Source organism: Pseudorca crassidens, chromosome 2 (genome assembly GCF_039906515.1).
Source record: "Pseudorca crassidens isolate mPseCra1 chromosome 2, mPseCra1.hap1, whole genome shotgun sequence".
NCBI classification, from domain to species: Eukaryota; Metazoa; Chordata; class Mammalia; order Artiodactyla; family Delphinidae; genus Pseudorca; species Pseudorca crassidens.
The window spans coordinates 36,911,593-36,935,543 of NC_090297.1; the positions used below are offsets into that span (position 1 = coordinate 36,911,593).

The 23,951-nt window shown below is 40.6% G+C and overlaps 1 protein-coding gene across 1 annotated transcript in view; it reads right to left on the bottom strand.

The window, feature by feature from the left end:
- The window catches only part of ZSWIM5 (zinc finger SWIM-type containing 5), a 262,543-nt gene that overhangs the window by 50,607 nt on the left and 187,985 nt on the right, over positions 1 to 23,951 (bottom strand). The window contains exons 3-4 of the mRNA XM_067725917.1: positions 10,011 to 10,159; positions 8,612 to 8,762 (exon numbers count right to left, since the gene is read on the bottom strand). Coding sequence (XP_067582018.1) covers positions 8,612 to 8,762; positions 10,011 to 10,159 — 300 coding nt within the window. The remainder of the gene's footprint in view (positions 1 to 8,611; positions 8,763 to 10,010; positions 10,160 to 23,951) is intronic.

Consider the following 23,951-nt stretch of genomic DNA (forward strand, 5'->3'; position numbering starts at 1 on the left):
ATGTATGTCATAGAGTGTTCTGCCTGTGTTTTCTTCTAAGGTTTGGTAGTGTCTGGCCTTACATTTAGGTCTTTAACCATTTTGAGTTTATTTTTGTGTATGGTGTTAGGGAGTGTTTTAATTTCATTCTTTACATGTTGCTGTCCAGTTTTCCCAGCACCACTTATTGAAGAGGCTGTCTTTTCTCCTTTGTCAAAAATAAGGTGACCATATGTGCATGAATTTATCTCTGGGCTTTCTATCCTGTTCTGTTGATCTATATTTCTGTTTTTGTGCCAGTACCATACTGTCTTGATTACTGTAGCTCTGTAGTATAGTTTGAAGTCAGGGAGCCTGATTCCTCCAGCTCCGTTTTTCGTTCTCAAGATTGTTTTGGCTATTCGGGGTCTTTTGTGTTTCCATACAAACTGTGAATTTTTTTGTTCTAGTTCTGTGAAAAATGCCAGTGGTAGTTTGATAGGGATTGCATTGAATCTGTAGATTGCTATGGGCAGTAGAGTCATTTTCACAATGTTGATTCTTCCAATCCAAGAATGTGGTATATCTCTCCATCTATCTGTATCACCTTTAATTTCTTTCATCAGTGTCTTATAATTTTCTGCATACAGGTCTTTTGTCTCCTTAGGTAAGTTTATTCCTAGATATTTTATTCTTTTTGTTGCAGTGGTAAATGGGAGTGTTTTCTTAAGTTCACTTTCAGATTTTTCATCCTTAGTGTATAGGAATGCCAGAGATTTCTGTGCATTAATTTTGTATCCTGCTACTTTACCAAATTCATTGATGAGCTCTAGTAGTTTTCTGGTAGCAACTTTAGGATTCTCTATGTATAGTATCATGTCATCTGCAAACAGTGACAGCTTTACTTTTTCTTTTCCAGTTTGGATTCCTTTTATTTCTGTTTCTTCTCTGATTGCTGTGGCTAAAACTTCCAAAACTATGTTGAATAATAGTGGTGAGAGTGGGCAATCTTGTCTTCTTCCTGATCTTAGAGGAAATGGTTTCAGTTTTTCACCATCGAGAACAATGTTGGCTGTGGGTTTGTCATATACGGCCTTTTTTATGTTGAGGTAAGTTCTCTCTATGCTTACTTTCTGGAGGGTTTTTATCATAAATGGGTGTTGAATTTTGTCAAAAGCTTTTTCTGCATCCATTGAGCTGATCATATGGTTTTTCTCCTTCAATTTGTTAATATGGTTTATCCCAATGATTGATCTGCATATACTGAAGAATCCTTGCATTCCTGAGATAAACCCCACTTGATCATGGTGTATGATCCTTTTAATGTGCTGTTGGATTCTGTTTGCTAGTATTTTGTTGAGGACTTTTGCATCGATGTTCATCAGTGATATTGGCCTGTAGTTTTCTTTCTTTGTGACATCTTTGTCTGTTTTTGGTATCAGGGTGATGGTGTCCTCATAGAATGAGTTTGGGAAACTGCTATATTTTGAAAGAGTGTGAGAGGGATAGGTGTTAGCTCTTCTCTAAATGTTTGATAGAATTCGCCTGTGAAGCCATCTGGTCCTGGGCTTTTGTTTGCTGGAAGATTTTTAATCACAGTCTCAATTTCAGTGCTTGTGATTGGTGTGTTTATATTTTCTATTTCTTACTGGTTCAGTCTCAGAAAGTTCTGCTTTTCTAAGAATTTGTCCATTTCTTCCAGGTTGTCCATTTTATTGGCATATTGTTGCTTGTAGTAATCTCTCATGATCCTTTGTATTTCTGCAGTGTCAGTTGTTACTTCTCCTTTTTCATTTTGAATTCTATTGATTTGAGTCTTCTCCCTTTTTTTCTTGATGAGTTGGCTAGTGGTTTACCAATTTTGTTTATCTTCTCAAAGAACCAGCTTTTAGTTTTATTGATCTTTGCTATCGTTTCCTTCATTTCTTTTTCATTTATTTCTGATCTGATCTTTATGTTTTCTTTCCTTCTGCTAAGTTTGGGTTTTTTTTTGCTGTTGTTCTTCTTTCTCTAATTGCTTTAGGCGTAAGGTTAGGTTGTTTATTTGAGATGTTATTGTTTCTTAAGGTAGGATTGTATTGCTATAAACTTCCCTCTTAGAACTGCTTTTGCTGCATCCCATAGGTTTTGGGTCTTCGTGTTTTCATTGTCATTTGTTTCTAGGTATTTTTTGATTTCTGCTTTGATTTCTTTAGTGATCTCTTGGTAATTAAGTAGTGTATTGTTTAGCCTCCATGTGTTTGTATTTTTTACAGATTTTTTCCTGTAATTGATATCTAGTCTCATAGCATTGTGGTTGGAAAAGATACTTGATATGATTTCAATATTCTTAAATTATCAAGGCTTAATTTGTGACCCAAGATATGATCTATCCTGGAGAATGTTCTCTGAGCACTTGAGAAGAAAGTGTATTGTGTTGTTTTTGGATGGAATATCCTATAAATATCAATTAAGTCCATGTTGTTTAATGTATCATATAAAGCTTGTGTTACCTTATGTATTTTCATTTTGGATGATCTGTCCATTGTTGACAGTGGGGTGTTAAAGTCCCCTACTATGATTGTGTTACTGTTGATTTCCCCATTTATGGCTGTTAGCTTTTGCCTTATGTACTGAGGTGCTCCTATGTTGGGTGTATAAAAATTAACAACTGTTAGATCTTCTTCTTGGATTGATCCCTTGATCAGTATGTAATGTCCTTCTTTGTCTCTTGCAATAGTCTTTGTTTTAAAGTCTATTTTGTCTGACATGAGAATTGCTACTCCAGCTTCCTCTTGATTTCCATTTGCATGGAATATCTTTTTCCATCCCTTCACTTTCAGTCTGCATGTGTCCCTAGGTCTGAAGTGGGTCTCTTGTAGACAGCATATATATACGGGTCTTGTTTTTGTATCCATTCAGCCAGTCTATGTCTTTTGGTGGGAGCATTTAATCCATTTACATTTAAGGTAATCGATATGTATGTTCCTATTAACATTTTCTTAATTGTTTTGGGTTTGTTATTGTAGGTCTTTCCCTTCTCTTGTGTGTCCTGCCTAGAGAAGTTCCTTTAGCATTTGTTGTAAAGCTGGTTTGGTGGTGGTGAATTGTCTTAGGTTTTGCTTGTCTGTAAAGGTTTTAATTTCTCGGTCGAATCTGAATGAGATTCTTACTGGGTAGAGTAACCTTGTTTGTAGGTTTTCCCCTTTTCTCACTTTAAATATGTCTTGCCACTCCCGTCTGCCTTGCAGAGTTTCTGCTGAAAGATCAGCTGTTAACCTTATGGGGAGTCCCTTGTATGTTATTTGTTGTTTTTCCCTTGCTGCTTTTAATATTTTTTCTTTGTATTTAATTTTTGATAGTTTGATTAATATGTGTCTCGGAGTGTTTCTCCTTGGATTTATCCTGTATGGGACTCTCTGTGCTTCCTGGACTTGATTAACTATTTCCTTTCCCATATTAGGAAAGTTTTCAACTATAATCTCTTCAAATACTTTCTCAGTCCCTTTCTTTTTCTCTTCTTCTTCTGGGACCCCTATAATTCGAATGTTGATGTGTTTAATGTTGTCCCAGAGTTCTCTAAGACTGTCTTCAATTCTTTTCATTCTTTTTTCTTTATTCTTCTCTGCAGTAGTTATTTCCACTATTTTATCTTCCAGGTCACTTATTTGTTCTTCTGCCTCATTTATTCTGCTATTGATTCCTTGTAGAGAATTTTTAATTTCATTTATTGTGTTGTTCATCATTGTTTGTTTGCTCTTTATCTCTTCTAGGTCCTTGTTAAACGTTTCTTGTATTTTCTCCATTCTATTTCCAAGATTTTGGATCATGTTTACTATAATTACTCTGAATTCATTTTCAGGTAGACTGCATATTTCCTCTTCATTTGTTTGGTCTGGTGGGCTTTTACTTTGCTCCTTCATCTGCTGTGCATTTCTCTGTCTTCTAATTTTGCTTAACTTACTGTGTTTGGGGTCTCCTTTTTGTAGGCTGCAGGTTCGTAGTTCCTGGTGTTTTTGGTGTCTGCCCCCAGTGGCTAAGGTTGGTTCAGTGGGTTGTGTAGGCCTCCTGGTGGAGGGGACTAGTGCCTGTGTTCTGGTGGATGAGTCTAGATCTTGTCTTTCTGGTGGGCAGGACCACATCCCATGGTGTGTTTGGGGTGTCCTTGACCTTATTATGATTTTAGGCAGCCTCTCTGCTAATTTTAGGCAGACTCTCTGTGGGGTTGTGTTCCTGTGTTGCTAGTTGTTTGGCATAAGGTGTCCAGCACTGTAGCTTGCTGATTGTTGAGTGGAGCCAGGTCTTAGTGTTGAGATGGAGATCTCTGGGAGCGCTTTCGCCGTTTGATATTACGTGGAGCCAGGGGGTCTCTGATGGACCAATGTCGTGACCTCGGCTCTCCCACCTCAGAGGCGCAGGCCTGACACCCGGCCCGAGCACCAAGACCCTGTCAGTCACAAGGCCTTACTACATGTGACATACTCTGATTTCTTCTATTCTTCCAACCTCATGATTGATAATGTCTGGGGGAAAGAATGATATTCTGTTCAAAAATCAAGTCAAAAACTTATCCACGCATCGATTTCTCAATCCAGGATCTTGATAAATAACCATCAAGCCTTTAAAATCCTTGATAGGTCTGTCTCACTGAATGGTTTTGATCTCATTACTTCCTTTTTTGAGCTAATGGTTGAAAATGGGGGTAGCTTGTAAAACTGGTAAAATATTGGCTTTGATGCTTCCTTATCAACATATACACTCTACATGAAGATTCTTGGGGTAACAGAAGGCTGCTGGGTACTGGTTCAGATGGGTAACAGTACCTTAGGAAGTGACGGAATGACTGCAGGCACTGAGAGTGAGATCCCAAAACAAGTTTGTGCTGCCTCCTGGTGGCACCTGATTCACAGGTGCTCAGTAAATGGCCATTACTTTCACTAGTCCGTAAATTCACTGGGTGCTCCCGGGTTTCTTTCTTGAACAGCCACAACGGAGGTCTGTCTGCATGCTCTGCAGTCTTCACACAACCAGAGAAGCAGGGTGACTGCACCCCCTGTGCCACATCCACGTGGCAATCTACATCCTTTAGGCCCCCCTAGCCCTGCCCAGAGACCTTCCATAAGGCTCTAACCCAGGCCTTAGCCGGGCCCTGAGAGACAAGGCTGTGAGGGTGCCCACCTGGAGTAGAAGCTCAGATTGGGCACTGCGCTTCCTGGGACCCAGGCAGCCGTTGTCCTCGGGCTGGAGGAACTGCGTGCAGCTTGATTCACTTTGTTATACAGCAGAAACTAACAAAACATTGTAAAGCAATTATACTCCAATAAAGATGTTAAAAAAAAAAAAAAGAAAGTGTTGTTTTGAATGGAAGAAGAGAAATGGGGCAGTAATTAGAGGGGGATGGGACCATCAAAGGCACTTGTTTTTTTGAGACTGAAACTATTACAGCATATCTGTATGCTGATGGAACTGATCCAGTATTGAGGGAGAAATTAATGACGCCAGAGAAAGGAGTAACTGAGGAGCAAAATTCTTGAGAAAAGGAAATGGCATAGGAACCAGAGCAAGTATGTAAGGAGTGGCCTTTTGTGGGAGCAGAGATACTTTATAGATTTTAAAAGAAGATTTTTAAAAGCATATGTGGGGACTTCCCTGGTGGCGCAGTGGTTGCGAGTCCGCCTGCCGATGCAGGGGACACGGGTTCATACCCTGGTCCGGGAAGATCCCACATGCTGCAGAGCGGCTGGACCCGTGAGCCATGGCTGCTAAGCCTGCGTGTCCGGAGCCTGTGCTCCGCAATGGGAGAGGCCACAACAGTGAGAGCCCCGCGTACCGCAAAAAAAAAAAAAAAAAGGCATACGTGTACAGACACGGAGAGATGAGAAAACTTCATGTCTGATTGCTTCTGTTATCTCTGGTTCAGGAACTGAAGGTAGTGAGCCCACTCCTCTAAATTTCTACAATCCCTGTCGAGGCCCTCCCCAGAGGAGCAGGCCTTGTGACCAGTAAGGAACCCTCAGAGTAATTAAGGGAAGCATGAATACACTTGCTCTAGTGTCTGACCCAATAAGGCTTCTCTTAGTGCAGTGTTTTTCAAAATGTGGTCTCTGGAACCGTGGCATCAGCATCCCCAGGGAACTGGTTAGAAATGCTAATTATCAGGCCCTACTCCAACCTATGTAATCAGAAACTCTGGGGACAGGGCCCAGCAATCTGTTTAAACAAGTACTCCAGGTTATTTTGAGAAGTTTGGGAACCACTGTCTTTGCAGAATGCTGAGAGTTTCTTGGAAGGTTGATATAGCAATTTCGTAGATATGAAAATATCACAATCAAGAGCTTTTCATAATGAACCGAAGTATATGACAAAAGCATTAAAAGCACTGGGATCTAGCTCTGCTTACTTCCTCTCACCTACCTTTGCCCCAAAGGCCAAGCCCAAATCCAAAAAACAATCCCATGATTATCACAGAAATTATTCCCAAGAGATTCAGGCCTCAGATGAAACTGACTCTCTGAAGGCTAATTTCAAATTCTTAAGAAACATGCACTTTGGGGGAAAATAGTACATAACAAGGTGAAATTGAGGGAGATGTTGCAGAAGGATGTTTGATTTGGATTCAGACAGATTGGGGTTCCGGTGTTAGAGCCACCACTTACTAGTGTGTGACCTTGAACAAGTAACTTTTTGGAGCTCATCTGTCTCCCCTAAGCTGATATGTTACCCTAGAAGGAAGTCCATGCCTACAATTCCTTCTGAGGAAAGAGTGTAAGAAGCTGTTCCCAACTTGCCATGCATTGTGACCCTGGTCACAACTGGTTGCACCAGTAACTTTAGACTAATAGTTCAACATTCCTGTACTTCAGAAAGTGTAATTGTGTCAGAGAGACAGTTTTCTATAATTCTTTATTTTATTCTGTATCCAGAAGTAACCAGAGCTGTCTCTGTTTCTTTGCAACAAACACACAATTACCTCATAGGTTTGTTATCAGAATTACATGAAACAATGTGTGTACCATCTTTAACACAGAGTCTGGCACATAACGCTCAATAATGTAGCTCTTCATTATTAATGAGAACTCCAAAGCCATTAGTGCCCCAGGTGATATCAAGAAGCCTTAGCACCCAAATCAAAATCCCACACTCAGTAGCCCCAAAGTAACCAAGTATAGTCCCAGAGTCATTAAGCCTCATTCCCCATGGCTTTTAGCCCTAAGACTATAATGTATATGCTTCAGGGGAATTCACTAAAATCCTAAACTTTAGTTGGTTTTTTTTGTTTTTGTGGTATGCGGGCCTCTCACCGCTGTGGCCTCTCCTGCTGCGGAGCACAGGCTCCGGTCGCGCAGGCCCAGCGCCATGGCTCACGGGCCCAGCCGCTCCGCGGCACGCGGGATCCTCCCAGACCAGACCCTCCCAGACGTGGGCACGAACCTGCGTGCCCTGCATCGGCAGGTGGACTCTCAACCACTGCGCCACCAGGGAAGCCCCTATACTTTAGTTTTTTTCTTGTGCTATTTTGTATGAGTGGAAAGTTTGTCATTGCTTTCTGGGCTGGAGGGAATATGGAGAAGCTATAATAGAGCTTTTAGAATATGTCATATGGAAGTTTTCCAGTATAATCCAAGAGTGGGGCCATGACTGGATAGTGAGTTCAGAGTATGGAGGATTCTGCAAACAGGGGGAGGAGCTGAGTATTAGCCCTGCAAAACTAGCCTTGGAACAGGGGAATGATAAAGAGAAATAGTGACTAAAGAAGATGGCCTTGATGAGAAGAATCTAGAACAGAGAAGCCAGTCAGGAGGCCACAGGTCTAATTTAATCTAAAAGTCCCCCCCACCAAAAAAAAGTCCCAAGGCCCTCAACCAGATCAGTGGTGATGGGAAGTAAAAAGTGTGAACGGACACTAAATTGCATTCTGAAGGTCAAGGAATCAAATTAATTTGGTGACTGGATGTAGGGAATGAACAAAAAATGAGTGCTTGACAACAAGTTTGGTAGAGTAAGAAATGGTGGTGCCAATGCCAGCTTCAGGGGAATCTCTTTTCACAGAAGCCCTGATTTCATATTTGGGTTTCTCAAGTTTGAGGTGATCAGGAGATTTTTTTCAGGAGAAATGGTCATAGGGCAGTTGCTAATATGAGACTGGAACTCAGATAAGTGGAAAGAAGATGAGGATGAGATCATCATAAAGGAAACTCTGAAGCCATGCTATTGAAAAAAAAGAGTTCTCAAAGGAGTATAGAGAAAGAATGGAAGTCCAAGGCCCAAGTCTTGGAAACTGCCTTATGTCTAAGAGGTTTGTCTGGAAGTGATAAAGAGAAGCAGATCCAGGGAAAGCAAGAAAAGTGAGTTTGGTAAGTATCTGGAGAGCCAGGCTAATGCCATGGAACAGAAGCCAAGGCAAAAGGTTTTCTCTCACCAAAGGCTTCTATGTGGTAACATCTGGAACAGAATGCAGATGTCAATAGCAAAGCACAATGTTGTGGAAGAAACACAAGTGAGTTCAGAACTACTCTGGGTAGCCTCTGTAGAGCCTAAATCTTCTGCCAATTGGGCTAAAGTTCACTTAGCAAGATCCATGTAATGACTGATGGCAAGTGTTCACTAACACTATTGCAAGTGGGGGCAAGCTGATAGGATAGACAGAGCACTTCTCTGAGATATGTGGACTTACCTAGCTCATCCCAGAGCTGCCTGCACTTATCTGTCATGGTTGTTCCTTGCTGCCTCCAGAGTGTGAGTCGTGGGTCAGCCATAAACTGCTCAGTTATTAGCGTCAGCATCCTGGCTCCATTGGAATCTCTCATCCGCAGCATCTCTCGAACCTGACACATAAGGAGGGGCAAGAGTTGGTGACTGCACATCATGACAAAGTAGGAGGAGAAAGACGGGGAGGAGGGGGAGGAGAAGATGAAGTAACTAAGCACAGCATATCCAAAGAGCCAAAAAGAAGGCCTCTTGTTCTGTATGTAAGTTCTTCGCATGTATCAAGAAAGGCTGCTGTGGGCAATGAGATACCACTTCACACTCACAAGGATGGCTAGAATCAAAAAGCCAGATAATAAGTGTTGGCAAGGATACAGAGAAATCAGAACCCTCATACATTGTTTGGCGGGAATGTAGAATGATGTAGCCACTTTGGAAATCAGTCTAGAAATTCCTCAAATGATTAAACACAGAGCTACCATATGGCCTATCAATTCCATGCCTAGAGAGAAATGAAAATATATATGTCCACACAGAAACATTGTGCAAGAATGTTTATAGCAGCATTATTTATAATAGCTAAAAAATGGAAACGATCCAAATGCCCATCAACAGACAAATGGATAAACAAGAAGTGTGGTATCCATATAATGGAATATTACTTGGCCATAAAAAGGAATGGAGTACTGACACATGCTACAGCATGGATGTGTTTTTAAATACTTTAAAATACTATTCCAGGAGAAAGAAGCCAGTCCAGAATAGGGAAATCTATAGAGACAGAAAGTAGATTAGTGGTTGCTTAGGGCTGGGGGAGTGGGGCATGGGGAATAGGGGAGTGATAGGTAAAGGGTATGGGGTTTCTTTTTAAGATAATGAAAATGTTTTAAAGTTGACTGTGGTGATAGCTGTACATATCTGTGAATATATTAAAAACCATTGAATTGTACACTTTTTAAAATGGGTGAATTTTATGCTATGTGATTTATATTTCACTAATGGTGTTAAGAAAAAAAAAGAGAGAGAAAGCCTGCTGTGAGAGTCCCCAGTTCCAAAATACTAAGTCTCTTTAAAGCCTCATCGGGCAGCCTTGGGTTCAAAGCAGAGGGAAGGTAGCTTCATTACTAATCCCCCCAGGAATGCTAACTCACTTAGAGAGCTGAGCAGAAGGAAGAGGACTGCCAGGGTGAGGCAGTAGGGGTCCCTGGATGCAACCTGCTCAAGTCTGCTCTGCTCAGCTCCCCTCCCCACAGTTAGTTTTCAAGCATTCAGTACAGGTAGGTCAAGTGAGCTAGCTACAACGCATGAAGCCAGAAGTGTGGTGAGCCCAGTTTACTTAAAAAAAAAAAAAACTTTTCATATCTTACCTTGGCAAACATTGAATTGAGTTGCTTTCCAGAGCCATAGTAACCACCCTGGGAGAGAAAGAGCTTCACTTGTTCTTTCACCTGTTCCTCGTCCAAATGCCAACAGTTCTCATCATCAATGCTGGCCCCAGCTGTGGGGTCAGGGGCACCTGTGAGGAATGGGAATGATGAAATGAATCCCTTGAGTTCCTACCCTACACATTCAGCAGGAGGGGGCCTCTGTGAATATATTCAGAAACATATGGGTATTCTGCCTTAATCTGGGCTTTGTCAATTGTGTGGGCCTAAACAAATGTAAGAGAGCTAATGCTAGTTTCATGTTCACTAAACTCTCAGTTGTATCCTCTTCCAAAGTCTACAAATACCATCCTGGGGGAAAAAGCCCAGAAGGAAATACACAAACATGAAAATAGTGATGTATTTTTTTTCCCTAAGAGAATGACATTTTTTCTTCTTTTTTGTTTTTCTATGAAGTTCAAATAAGCCTTAAAGCACACATATTATTTTAAAATTAAAAAATACTTCCTTAGAAAATAAAAAATTCTCTTTTTAAAGCTCACTATAAAATTGTAGCTTCTCAAGTGGTGTCAACACTTCTAAATTTCTAGAAACTTCCCCCTGGGGACTTCCCTGGTGGCCCAGTGGTTAAGAATCCGCCTGCCAATGCAGGGGACATGGGTTCGAGCCCTGGTCCTGGAAGATCCCACATGCCGCGGAGGAACTAAGCCTGTGTGCCACAACTACTGAGCCTGTGCTCTAGAGCCCGCAAGCCAGAACTACTGAAGCCCACATACCTAGAGCCCATGCTCTGCTACAAGAGAAGCCACTGCAATGAGAAGCCCGCGCACCACAACGAAGAGTAGCCCCCGCTCACCACAACTAGAGAAAGCCCGCATACAGCAACGAAGATCCAATGCAGCCACAAAAAAAAAAAAAAAAAAGAAAAAAGAAACTTGCCCCTGAAGCACAGGCGGAGTTATATACATGGTGATATAATTTTACAAATTTGCACTCAAGATATCTTTTATATCTGGGCTCACCTCAGCAACATCACTTAAAACACAGTTTTAGTTATTTATGCATCCCTTTCCCCTAGTAGCCTGTTAGCTCCTTGCTCACAGTTGAATTACCTATAGCACAGTGCTGGTAATATGACAAGCACCTAGGAAATATTTGTGGAATGAAAACTGAATATTCTTCTGTCATCTTCTCAAAGACAAAGTCCTATGATAAGTTTTTAGAACCCTGTCTCCAAGTGACAAAAGACTGTAAGTCAATATTCTATAGGTGTGGTCATGCAGTCGGTTACAAATTCATGTTGTGTTTCATCAGTACGTCTACCAACCTTCTTGTACTCTTAGATCAAAGGCTTGCTTAAATGAAATCTGCAGAGAAAAGCTGCTCTTCTGCTAAGCTTTTTAAAATAAATTTATTTATTTTTGCTGTGTTGGGTCTTCATTGCTGTGCATGGGCTTTCTCTAGTTGCAGTGAGTGGGGGCTACTCTTCGTTGTGGCACGCAGGGTTCTCATTGCAGTGGCTTCTCTTGTAGCAGAGCATGGGTTCTAGGTGTGCGGGCTTCAGTAGTTGTGGCACGAGGGCTCAACAGTTGTGGCTCGCAGGCTCTAGAGCGCAGGGCTCAGTAGTTGTGGCACATGGGCTTAGTTGCTCCGTGGCATGTGGCATCTTCCTGGACCAAGGCTCAAACCCGTGTCCCCTGCATTGGCAGGCGGATTCTTAACCACTGTGCCACCTGGGAAGCCCCTGCTAAGCTTTTTTAGTGCATCTTATTCTCCAGGGAATCAGGAGGGCTCACACATTAATTTATTCTATAAATACTAATTAACACTATAAGCCTCCAGTTTATGGAATCTACTACATGCTACTTTTCTTCAAATGTAGTATTCTAAACCGAGTTCTGATCATATCACTTCCCTGCTCAGAAGTATTCAGTGATAAACTATTCTTAATAAATGAAGTCCAAATTCAGCCTAGCATTCAGGACCCTCCCCGGTCAGGCTCCTTCATTTCTAACCTTGTCTTTCCTATACTTACGCTATGTTTCTAACCTTGCCTTTCCTATACTTACGCTATGTTTCAGCTAGAAACTTAGTATTCGCAGAAGTCAATGACATTTCCTTATGACTTTACTTATGCTTTTATCCTTTACTTCCTTTCCTCTCCCCACAACCTGTTCTTTGGCCAGAAAACACTACTTCTCATCAATACTGCCTCAGCTCTACAGTCACGGCTGCAATGAGAAATGGAAACCATAAAGTAAGTATACAGAGAGGTTAATGCTGCCAAAATTCACCTATTGCTTAATTCACTTGGCAGGACTTTTTTACCCCCTCACTGAATTAGCTATATACCCAACTGCCACCATCAAATCTATGTCCATCTTATGCTCATATGCATAAAAAGGCAGTAACACTCTTCTTAGTACTTTATAATTACTTCTCTTAAACACCTGTTGCATTTTTTAACATCTTTATTGGCGTATAATTGCTTTACAGTGGTGTGTTAGTTTCTACTTTATAACAAAGTGAATCAGTTATACATATACATATATCCCCATATCTCCTCCCTCTTGCGTCTCCCTCCCACCCTCCCTATCCCACCTCTCTAGGCGGTCACAAAGCACCAAGCTGATCTCCCTGTGCTATGCGGCTGCTTCCCACTAGCTAGCTATTTTACGTTTGGTAGTGTGTATATGTCCATGCCACACTCTCACTTTGTCCCAGCTTACCCTTCCCCCTCCCCGTATCCTCAAGTCCATTCTCTAGTAGGTCTGCATCTTTATTCCCATCTTGCCCCGAGGTTCTTCATGACCTTTTTTTTTTTTTTAGATTCCATATATATGTGTTAGTGTACGGTATTTGTTTTTCTCTTTCTGACTTACTTCACTCTGTATGACAGACTCTAGGTCCATCCACCTCACTACAAATAACTCAATTTTGTTTCTTTTTATGGCTGAGTAATATTCCATTGTATATATGTGCCACATCTTCTTTATCCATTCATCAGTCGATGTACACTTAGGTTGCTTCCATGTCCTGGCTATTGAAAACAGAGCTGCAATGAACATTGTGGTACATGACTCTTTTTGAATTATGGTTTTCTCAGGGTATATGCCCAGTAGTGGGATTGCTGGGTCATACGGTAATTCTATTTTTAGTTTTTTAAGGAACCTTCATAATGTTCTCCATAGTGGTGGTATCAATTTATATTCCCACCAACAGTGCAAGAGGGTTCCCTTTCCTCCACACCCTCTCCAGCATTTATTGTTTGTAGACTTTTAGATGATGGCCATTCTGACTAGTGTGAAGTGATACCTCATTGTAGTTTTGATTTGCATTTCTCTAATGATTAGTGATGTTGAGCATTCTTTCATGTGTTTGTTGGCAATCTGTATATCTTCTTTGGAGAAATGTCTATTTAGGTCTTCTGCCCATTTTTGGATTGGGTTGTTTCTTTTTTTGATATTGAGCTGCATGAGCTGTGTCTAAATTTTGGAGATTAATCTTTGTTAGTTGCTTCATTTGCAAATGTTTTCTCCCATTCTGAGGGTTGTCTTTTGGTTTTCTTTATGGTTTCCTTTGCAAAAGCTTTTAAGTTTCATTAGGTCCCATTTGTTTATTTTTGGTTTTATTTCCATTTCTCTAGGAGTGGGTCAAAAAGGATCTTGCTGTGATTTATGTCATAGAGTGTTCTGCCTATGTTTTCTTCTAAGAGTTTGATAGTGTCTGGCCTTACATTTAGGTCTTTAACCATTTTGAGTTTATTTTTGTGTATGGTGTTAGGGAGTGTTGTAATTTCATTCTTTTACATGTAGCTGTCCAGTTTTCCCAGCACCACTTATTGAAGAGGCTGTCTTTTCTCCACTGTATGTTCTTGCCTCCTTTATTAAAAATAAGGTGACCATATGTGCATGAGTTTATCTCTGGGCTTTCTATCCTGTTCCATTGATCTATATTTCTGTTTTTGTGCCAGTACCATATTGTCTTGATTACTGTAGCTTTGTAGTGTAGTCTGAAGTCCAGGAGCCTGATTCTGCCAGCTCCATTTTTCTTTCTCAAGATTGCTTTTGGGGGGAGCTTCAAGATGGCGAAGAGTAGGACGTGGAGATCACCTTCCTCCCCACAAATACATCAGAAATACATGTACATGTGGAACAACTCCTACAGAACACCTACTGAACGCTGGCAGAAGACTTCGGAACTCCCAAAGGGCAAGAAACTCCCCATGTACCTGGGTAGGGCAAAAGAAAAAAGGAAAAACAGACACAAAAGAATAGGGATGGGACCTGCACCAGTGGGAGGGAGTTGTGAAGGAGGAAAGGTTCCCACACACTTGGAAGCCCCTTCGTGGGTGGAGACTGCAGGTGGTGGAGAGGGGAAGCTTTGGAGCCACGGAGAAGAGTGCAGCAACAGGGGTATGGAAGGCAAAGAGGAGGGATTCCCGCACAGAAGATAGGTGCCGACCAGCACTCACCAGCCTGAGAGGCTTGTCTGCTCACCCACTGGGGCGGGCGGGCACTGGGAGCTGAGGCTTGGGCTTTGGAGGTCGGATCCCAGGGAGAGGACTGGGGTTGGCTGGGTGAACACAGCCTGAAGGGGGCTAGTGCGCCACAGCTAGGTGGGAGGGAGTCCGGGAAAAAGTCTGGAGCTGCCGAAAAAGCTAGACACTTTTTCTTGCCTCTTTGTTTCCTGTTGCACAAGGAGAGGGGATTAAGAGCGCTGCTTAAAGGAGCTCCAGAGATGGGCGTGAGCCGCGGCTATCAGCACGGACCCCAGAGACGGGCATGAGATGCTAAGGCTGCTGCTGCAGCCACCAAGAAGCCTGTGTGAAAGCACAGGTCACTATCCACACCTCCCCTCCTGGGAGCCTGCGCAGCCCACCATTGCCAGGGTCCCATGATCCAGGGACAACTTCCCCGGTAGAACACACGGCGCGGCTCAGGCTGTTGCAATGTCATGATGGCCTCTGCCACCTCAGGCTCACCCTGAATCCGTACCCCTCCCTCCCCCAAGCCTGAGTGAGCCAGAGCCCCCGAAATCAGCTGCTCTTTTAACCCCATCCTGTCTGAGCGAAGAACAGATGCCTTCAGGCGACCTACACGCAAGGCGGGTCCAAATCCAAAGCTGAAACCCAGGAGCTGTGCGAACAAAGAAAAGAAAGGGAAATTTCTCCCAGCAGCCTCAGGAGCAGCGGATTAAATCTCCACAATCAACTTGATGTACCCTGCATCTGTGGAATACCTGAATAGACAATGAATCATCCCAAATTGAGGTGGACTTTGGGAGCAATGATATATATATATACATTTTCCCCTTTTTCTCTTTTTATGAGTGTGTATGGGTATGCTTCTGTGTGTGATTTTGTCTGTATAGCTTTGCTTTTACTATTTGTCCTAGGGTTCTGTCTGTCCGTTGTTTTTTTTTTTAATTTTTTTTTTTAGTATAGTTCATAGCACTTGTTATCATTGGTGGATTTGATTTTTGGTTTGGTTGCTCTCTTCTTTCTTTTTTCATTACTTAAAAAATTGGTTTTAATAATTATTTTAATAACTTTATTTAATTTTATTTTACCTTATTTTACTTTATTTTATTTTATCTTCTTTCTTTCTTTCTTTCTTTTTTTTCTCCCTTTTATTCTGAGCTGTGTGGATGACAGGCTCTTGGTGCTCCTCCCAGGCATCAGGGCTGTGTCTCTGAGGTGGGAGAGCCAAGTTCAGGACACTGGTTCACAAGAGACCTCCCAGCTCCACGTAATATCAAACGGTGAAAATCTCCCAGAGATCTCCATCACAACGCCAAGACCCAGCTCCACTCAACAACCAGCAAACTACAGTGCTGGACACCCTAGGCCAAACAACTAGCAAGACACGAACACAACCCCATCCATTAGCACAGAGGCTGCCTAAAATCATAATAAGGTCACAGACACCCCAAAACACACCACCAGACGTGGACCTGCCCACCAGAAAGACAAGATCCAGCCTCATCCACCAGAACACAGGCACTAGTCCCCTCCACCAGGAAGCCTACACAACCCACTGAACCAACTTAGCCACTGGGGACAGACACCAAAAACAACAGGAACTACGAACCTGCAGCCTGCAAAAAGGAGATCCCAAACACAGTAAGTTAAGCAAAATGAGAAGACAGAGGAACACACATCAGATGAAGGTGCAAGGCAAAAACCCACCAGACCTAAAAAATGAACAGGAAATAGGTAGTCTACCTGAAAAACAATTCAGAATATTGATAGTAAAGATGATCCAAAATCTTGGAAATAGAATAAATACAAGAAACGTTTATCAAGGACCTAGAAGAACTAAAGGGCAAACAAACAATGATGAACAACACAATAAATGAAATTAAAAATTGTCTCAAAGGGATCAAAGCAGAACAACTGAGGCAGAAGAACGGATAAGTGACCTGGAAGATAAAATAATGGAAATAACTACTGCAGAGCAGAATAAAGAAAAAAGAATGAAAAGAATTGAGGACAGTCTCAGAGACCTCTGGGACAACATTAAACACACCAACATTCGAATTATAGGGGTCCCAGAAGAAGAGAAAAAGAAAGGGACTGAGAAAATCTTTGAAGAGATTATAGTTGAAAACTTCCCTAATATGGGAAAGGAAATACTTAATCAAGTCCAGGAAGCATAGAGAGTCCCATACAGGATAAATCCAAGGAGAAACACGCCAAGACACATATTAATCAAACAATCAAAAATTAAATACAAAGAAAAAACATTAAAAGCAGCAAGGGAAAAACAACAACACACAAGGAAATCCCCATAAGGTTAACAGCTGATCTTTCAGCAGAAACTCTGCAAGCCAGAAGGGAGTGGCAGGACATATTAAAGTGATGAAGGAGAAAAGCCTACAATCAAGATTACTCTACCCAGCAAGGATCTCATTCAGGTTTGATGGAGAAATTAAAACCTTTACAGACAAGCAAAAGCTAAGAGGATTCACCACCACCAAACCAGCTTTACAACAAATGCTAAAGGAACTTCTCTAGGTAGGAAACATAAGAGAAGGAAAAGACCTACAATAACAAACCCAAAACAATTAAGAAAATGGTAATAGGAACATACATATCGATAATTACCTTAAATGTAAATGGATTAAATGCTCCCACCAAAAGACACAGATTGGCTGAATGGATACAAAAACAAGACCCATATATCTGCTGTCTACAAGAGACCCACTTCAGACCTAGGGAAACATACAGACTGAAAGTGAGGGGATGGAAAAAGATATTCCACGCAAATGGAAACCAAAAGAAAGCTGGAGTAGCAATTCTCATATCAGACAAAACAGACTTTAAAACAAAGACTATTGCAAGAGACAAAGAAGGACATTACATAATGATCAAGGGGTCAATCCAAGAAGAAGATATAACAATTGTAAATATTTATGCACCCAACATAGGAGCACCTCAATACATAAGGCAAATACTAACAGCCATAAAAGGGGAAATCGACAGTAACACAAACATAGTAGGGGACTTTAACACCCCACTTTCACCAATGGACAGATAATCCAAAATGAAAATAAATAAGGTAACAAAAGCTTTAAATGATACATTAAACAACATGGACTTAATTAATATATATAGGACATTCCATCCAAAAACAACACAATACACTTTCTTCTCAAGTGCTCATGGAACATTTTCCAGGATAGATCATATCTTGGGCCACAAATCAAGCCTTGGTAAATTTAAGAAAACTGAAATCATATCAAGTATCTTTTCTGACCACAATGCTATGAGACTAGATATCAATTACAGGAAAAAACCTGTAAAAATACTAACACTGGAGGCTAAACAATACACTACTTAATAACCAAGAGATCACTGAAGAAAGCAAAGAGGAAATCAAAATATACCTAGAAACAAATGATAATGAAAACACGAAGACCCAAAACCTATGGGATGCAGCAAAAGCAGTTCTAAGGGGGAAGTTTATAGCAATGCAATCCTACCTTAAGAAACAAGAAACATCTCAAATAAACAACCTAACCTTACACCTAAAGCAATTAGAGAAAGAAGAACAAAAAACCCCCAAAGTCAGCAGAAGGAAAGAAATTATAAAGATCAGATCAGAAATAAATGAAAAAGAAATGAAGGAAATGATAGCAAAGATCAATAAAACTAAAAGCTGGTTCTTTGAGAAGATAAACAAAATTCGTAAACCACTAGCCAGACTCATCAAGAAAAAAAAGAAGACTCAAATTAATAGAATTAGAAATGGAAAAGGAGGAGTAACAACTGACACTGCAGAAATACAAAGGATCATGAGAGATTACTAAAAGCAACAATATGCCTGTAAAATGGACAACCTGGAAGAAATGGACAAATTCTTAGAAAAGCACAACCTTCCGAGACTGAACGAGGAGGAAACAGAAAATATGAATAGACCAATCACAAGCACTGAAATTGAGACTGTGATTAAAAATCTTCCAACAAACAAAAGCCCAGGACCAGATGGCTTCACAGGCAAATTCTATCAAACATTTAGAGAAGAGCTAACACCTATCCTTCTCAAACTCTTCCAAAATATAGCAGAGGGAGGAACACTCCCAAACTCATTCTACAAGGCCACCATCACCCTGATACAAAAACCAGACAAAGATGTCACAAACAAAGAAAACTACAGGCCAATATCACTGATGAACATAGATGCAAAAATCCTCAACAAAATACTAGCAAACAGAATCCAACAGCACATTAAAAGGATCATACACCATGATCAAGTGAGGTTTACCACAGGAATGCAAGGATTCTTCAATATACGCAGATCAATCATTGGGATAAACCATATTAACAAATTGAAGGAGAAAAACCATATGATCATCTCAATAGATGCAGAGAAAGCTTTTGACAAAATCCAACATCCATTTATGATTAAAAACCATCCAGAAAGTAGGCGCAGAGGGAATTTTCCTCAACATAATAAAGGCCATATATGACAAACCCACAGCCAACATTGTCCTCAATGGTGAAAAACGGAAACCATTTCCTCTAAGATCAGGAACAAGACAAGGTTGCCCACTCTCACCACTATTATTCAACATAGTTTTGGAAGTTTTAGCCACAGCAATCAGAGAAGAAAAAGAAATAAAAGGAATCCAAATTGGAAAAGAAGAAGTAAAGCTGTCACTGTTTGCAGATGACATGATACTATACATAGAGAATCCTAGAGATGCTACCAGAAAACTCTTAGAGCTCATCAATGAATTTGGTAAAGTAGCAGGATACAAAATTAATGCACAGAAATCTCTTGCATTCCTGTATACTAATGATAAAAAGTCTGAAAGTGAACTTAAGAAAACACTCCCATTTACCACTGCAACAAAAAGAATAAAATATCTAGGAATAAACCTACCTAAGGAGATAAAAGACCTGTATGCAGAAAATTATAAGACACTGATGAAAGAAATTAAAGATGATACAAATAGATGGAGAGATACACCATGTTCTTGGATTGGAAGAACCAACATTGTGAAAATGACTCTACTACCCAAAACAATCTACAGATTCAATGCAATCCCTATCAAACTACCACTGGCATTTTTCACAGAACTAGAACAAAAAATTTCACAATTTGTATGGAAACACAAAAGACCCCGAATAGCCAAAGCAATCTTGAGAAAGAAAAACGGAGCTGGAGGAGTCAGGCTCCCTGACTCAGACTATACTACAAAGCTACAGTAATAAAGATAGTATGGTACTGAAACGAAAACAGAAATATAGATTAATGGAACAGGATAGAAAGCCCAGAGATAAACCCACGCACATATAGTCACTTTATCTTTGATAACGAGGCAAGAACATACAGTGGAGAAAAGACAACCTCTTCAATAAGTGGTGCTGGGAAAATGGACAGCTACGTGTAAAAGAATGAAATTACAACACTCCCTAACACCATACACAAAAATAAACTCAAAATGGATTAAACACCTAAATGTAAGACCAGACACAATCAAATTCTTAGAGGAGAACATAGGCAGAACACTCTATGACATAAATCACAGCAAGATCCTTTTGGACCCACCTCCTAGAGAAATGGAAATAAAACCAAAAATAAACAAATGGGACCTAATGAAACTTAAAAGCTTTTGCACAGCAAAGGAAACCATAAACAAGACCAAAAGACAACCCTCAGAATGGGAGAAAATATTTGGAAATGAATCAATGGGCAAAGGATTAATCTCTAAAATATACAAACAGCTCATGAAGCTCAACATTAAAAAAAACAAAAAACTCAATCCAAAAATGGGCAGAAGACCTAAACAGACATTTCTCCAAAGAAGATATACAGACTGCCAACAAACACATGAAAGAATGGTCAACATCATTAATCATTAGAGAAATGCAAATCAAAACTACGAGATATCATCTCACACCAGTCAGAATGGCCATCATCAAAAAATCTACACAACATTAAATGCTGGAGAGGGTGTGGAGAAAAGGGAACCCTCTTGCACTGTTGGTAGGAATGTAAATTGATACAGCCACTACGAGAACAGTATGGAGGTTCCTTAAAAAACTAAAACTAGAACTACCATATGACCCAGCAATCCCACTACTGAGCATATACCCTGAGAAAACCATAATTCAAAAAGAGTCATGTACCACAATGTTCACTGCAGCTCTATTTACAATAGCCAGGACATGGAAGCAACCTAAGTGTACATCGACAGATGAATGGATAAAGAAGATGTGGCACATATAAACAATGGAATATTACTCAGCCATAAAAAGAAACGAAATTGAGTTATTTGTAGTGAGGTGGATGGACCTAGAGTCTGTCATACAGAGTGAAGTAAGTCAGAAAGAGAAAAACAAATACCGTACACTAACACATATATATGGAATCTAAAAAAAAAAAAAGGTCATGAAGAACCTCGGGGCAAGACGAGAATAAAGACGCAGACCTAGTAGAGAATGGACTTGAGGATATGGGGAGGGGGAAGGGTAAGCTGGGACAAAGTGAGAGAGTGGCATGGACATATATACACTATCAAACATAAAACAGCTAGCTAGTGGGAAGCAGCCGCATAGCACAGGGAGATCAGCTTGGTGCTTTGTGACCGCCTAGAGGGGTGGGATAGGGAGGGTGGGAGGGAGGGAGATGCAAGAGGGAAGAGATACGGGGACAAATGTGTATGTATAACTGATTCACTTTGTTATAAAGCAGAAACTAACACACCATTGTAAAGCAATTATACTCCAATAAAGATGTTAAAGATATATATATATATTAAAAAAAAAAGATCACTTTGGCCTTTTGGAAGACCTATTGCATTTTCTTTTACGTTGGAATTGTGCACTTCTCATATATTCCCAACTAGATTGAAGTTTTTAAAGCCTAGTGTACAGACTCATTTTATACCTCACAGTGCCTGGATCATTACAGCACTGAGTTAATATTTATAGAATGAACAAACAAACAAACAAAATATTTATAGAATGTCCTATTGACCACCTTGATCTAAGCTCCAGGTGGGCAAATAATATATCCTATACTTCTTCTGTAAACTGAAAGTGGCAAAGAAAAACAAATACACTCCTTATCCTTATATATTTGTTAATAACAGCCATTTATTGAATGCTTCCTCCACGCCAGAGTCTAAGCACTTTTTATACACATCCCTGCTAGAATGAATGCTCCTTGAGGGCATAAATTGTTTTATTTCCTGGTATATTTGCAACATGTGAACAGTGCCTGTCACATAGTAGATGCTCAATGAATATCTGTTGAGTATATTCCAGTGAACTCTCCTAACAACTCTATGAGGTGGTATTATTATCCTAATTTTAAAGCAAAAACAACTAAAGCTTATACAGGTAAGTAATGTAACAGACTGAAAGTATATGAGTTAGAATCTATATGTTGGTCTCTCTTCAAAGTCTTGTTCTTCACTACAAAGCTATACTTTGGCCTCTAGCCTCATATTGCTGTGATCTACCACCTGGTTCAGGCCCTGAATGTAAGCTGGATGGTGTGTCTGAAAATAGCCATATCCTTTCTTGGTTTATTCTACCACACAGAATATAGGGTAAGTCAGAATAACGCATTTTCCGCACAGTGAGAATAACAAGAGTTCTCACCAGTACAGTGATTCTCAAATGTTAATCACTTGAGGTTTGTTGTTAAAAATGCAGATTACAGAGTCTCACTTCTGATTCTAGTTTTCACTAGCTCTACAGAGATGGAACTGAGATAAAATAAGATAAACTATGTATAAACCAAGGACTGGGCCTCTGAGTACCTTGCTGATGAGAAAAGAATAGCAATGGTGCTCCGAAAGCAAGGGGCAGAGATGGTTTGAATACCAATTCTTACCCTTGGGTGGTTCAACTAGAAAAAGAAAAATCAGGAGCAGGACCCAGTCTCCTAGGGGAGCTGGCCTTAGTCAACAGACTGGATGTGTGGAGTGACACCCCCTCTAAGGATTTGAAGGGGTATGGAGCAAATGGTGAATCTTTTGGGCCCAGCTGGTGGTAGTAGCAGCAGCTGTGGAAGAAATCAGGCAGTTTATTAATACCTAGTGTGCACACGATGGAAAACTTCTGGGATAGCGCAATTACTGCTGGAATACCAGGAGGGGATTTTGAAAATGAGAGCTCAAAATTATAATAACGGCAAGCAGTGATTAGGCCCCTACTATGTGCCAGGCACGGCATTAGGTACCTTACATTAGGCTAGGATAAGGCAAAGCCTAGAGAGTTATTAACAGTAAAATTTCACCTAAAACTTCAAAAGGGTTTGTTTATCTGATAGGAAAGAAAGGATGGTAAACTGTGTAAATGTTTTCTGGTCTATAAGGAATCCAGGAGACAAGAAACTGAGCTGCCAAAATGGGTGCTTGCAGAAAAAAAAAGGGAATAAGTCAGTATTTGAGACGTCCAGGTAACAGTCTATATGGAGCTGGTGTGGCTGTTGAAGAAATCAAAGTCATGGGAGTACCCTGGCGGTCCAGTGGTAAAGACTCGGGCTCTCACTGCTGAGGGCCTGTGTTGGATCCCTGGTCTGGGAACTAAGATCCTGCAAGCCTTGAGGCATGGCGGGAAAAAACCCAAAAGGCCTGAGAAGGGTTTTCTAGGACATTTCCGTTTATTCAATATTTACTGAGAGCCTCCTATGTGCCAGGGGCCTGTGCCAAACACTGGACAGACAGTGTTAAATAAGCAGATATAGTCCCTGTCCTTGTGGAGCTGATAGACTAGTTGGGGAAAGGAATGTCAAGCAAATAATCACCCAGGTACATATCTGTGTGTAAAGAAAGGTCAAATAAGTTTTCCCTGAGAAAGTGACATTTAAGTGAATAATGAGGAATGAATAAGAGTTAGCCTGGCAGAGAGTGGAGGAAATACTGTGTGTAGTTTTTGCTCAAAAAAGCATGAAGCCATAAATCATTGTGGTAATTAAGTACATCTATAACAAGGGGGAGAGGATAGGAAGAGTATTCCAAGGAGAGGGAATATCATGTGAAAATGAAGGCAAAAGCCAGATCATGCAAGGTTTTGTAGGCCGTATGAAATCTGGATTTTACCCTAAGTGCAACAGGAGGCCACTGAAGGATTTTAAACAAGAAGTGATATGACAAAATCTGTAGTTATAGAAAAGTTACTTTGGATGGCTGTGTGGAGAATGGAATAGGAGGGAGCAACAGTGGATATGGAAAGATCAGTTAGAAGGCTATAGTAGCAATTTAGCTGGGAGATTACAGTGGTTTTATTTAGGGTGATGAGAGTATCAACAGAGAGAAGTGGAAAATGATGAAAGATACTTGAGAGGTAAAACTAACAGGTCTTGCACTGGAATGCATGTGGATTATGAGAAAAAAAGTGTTCTATCATGATCCAGTGGCTAGATGGTGGTGCTATTTATTGTGCAAATTTGAGGAAGAAGA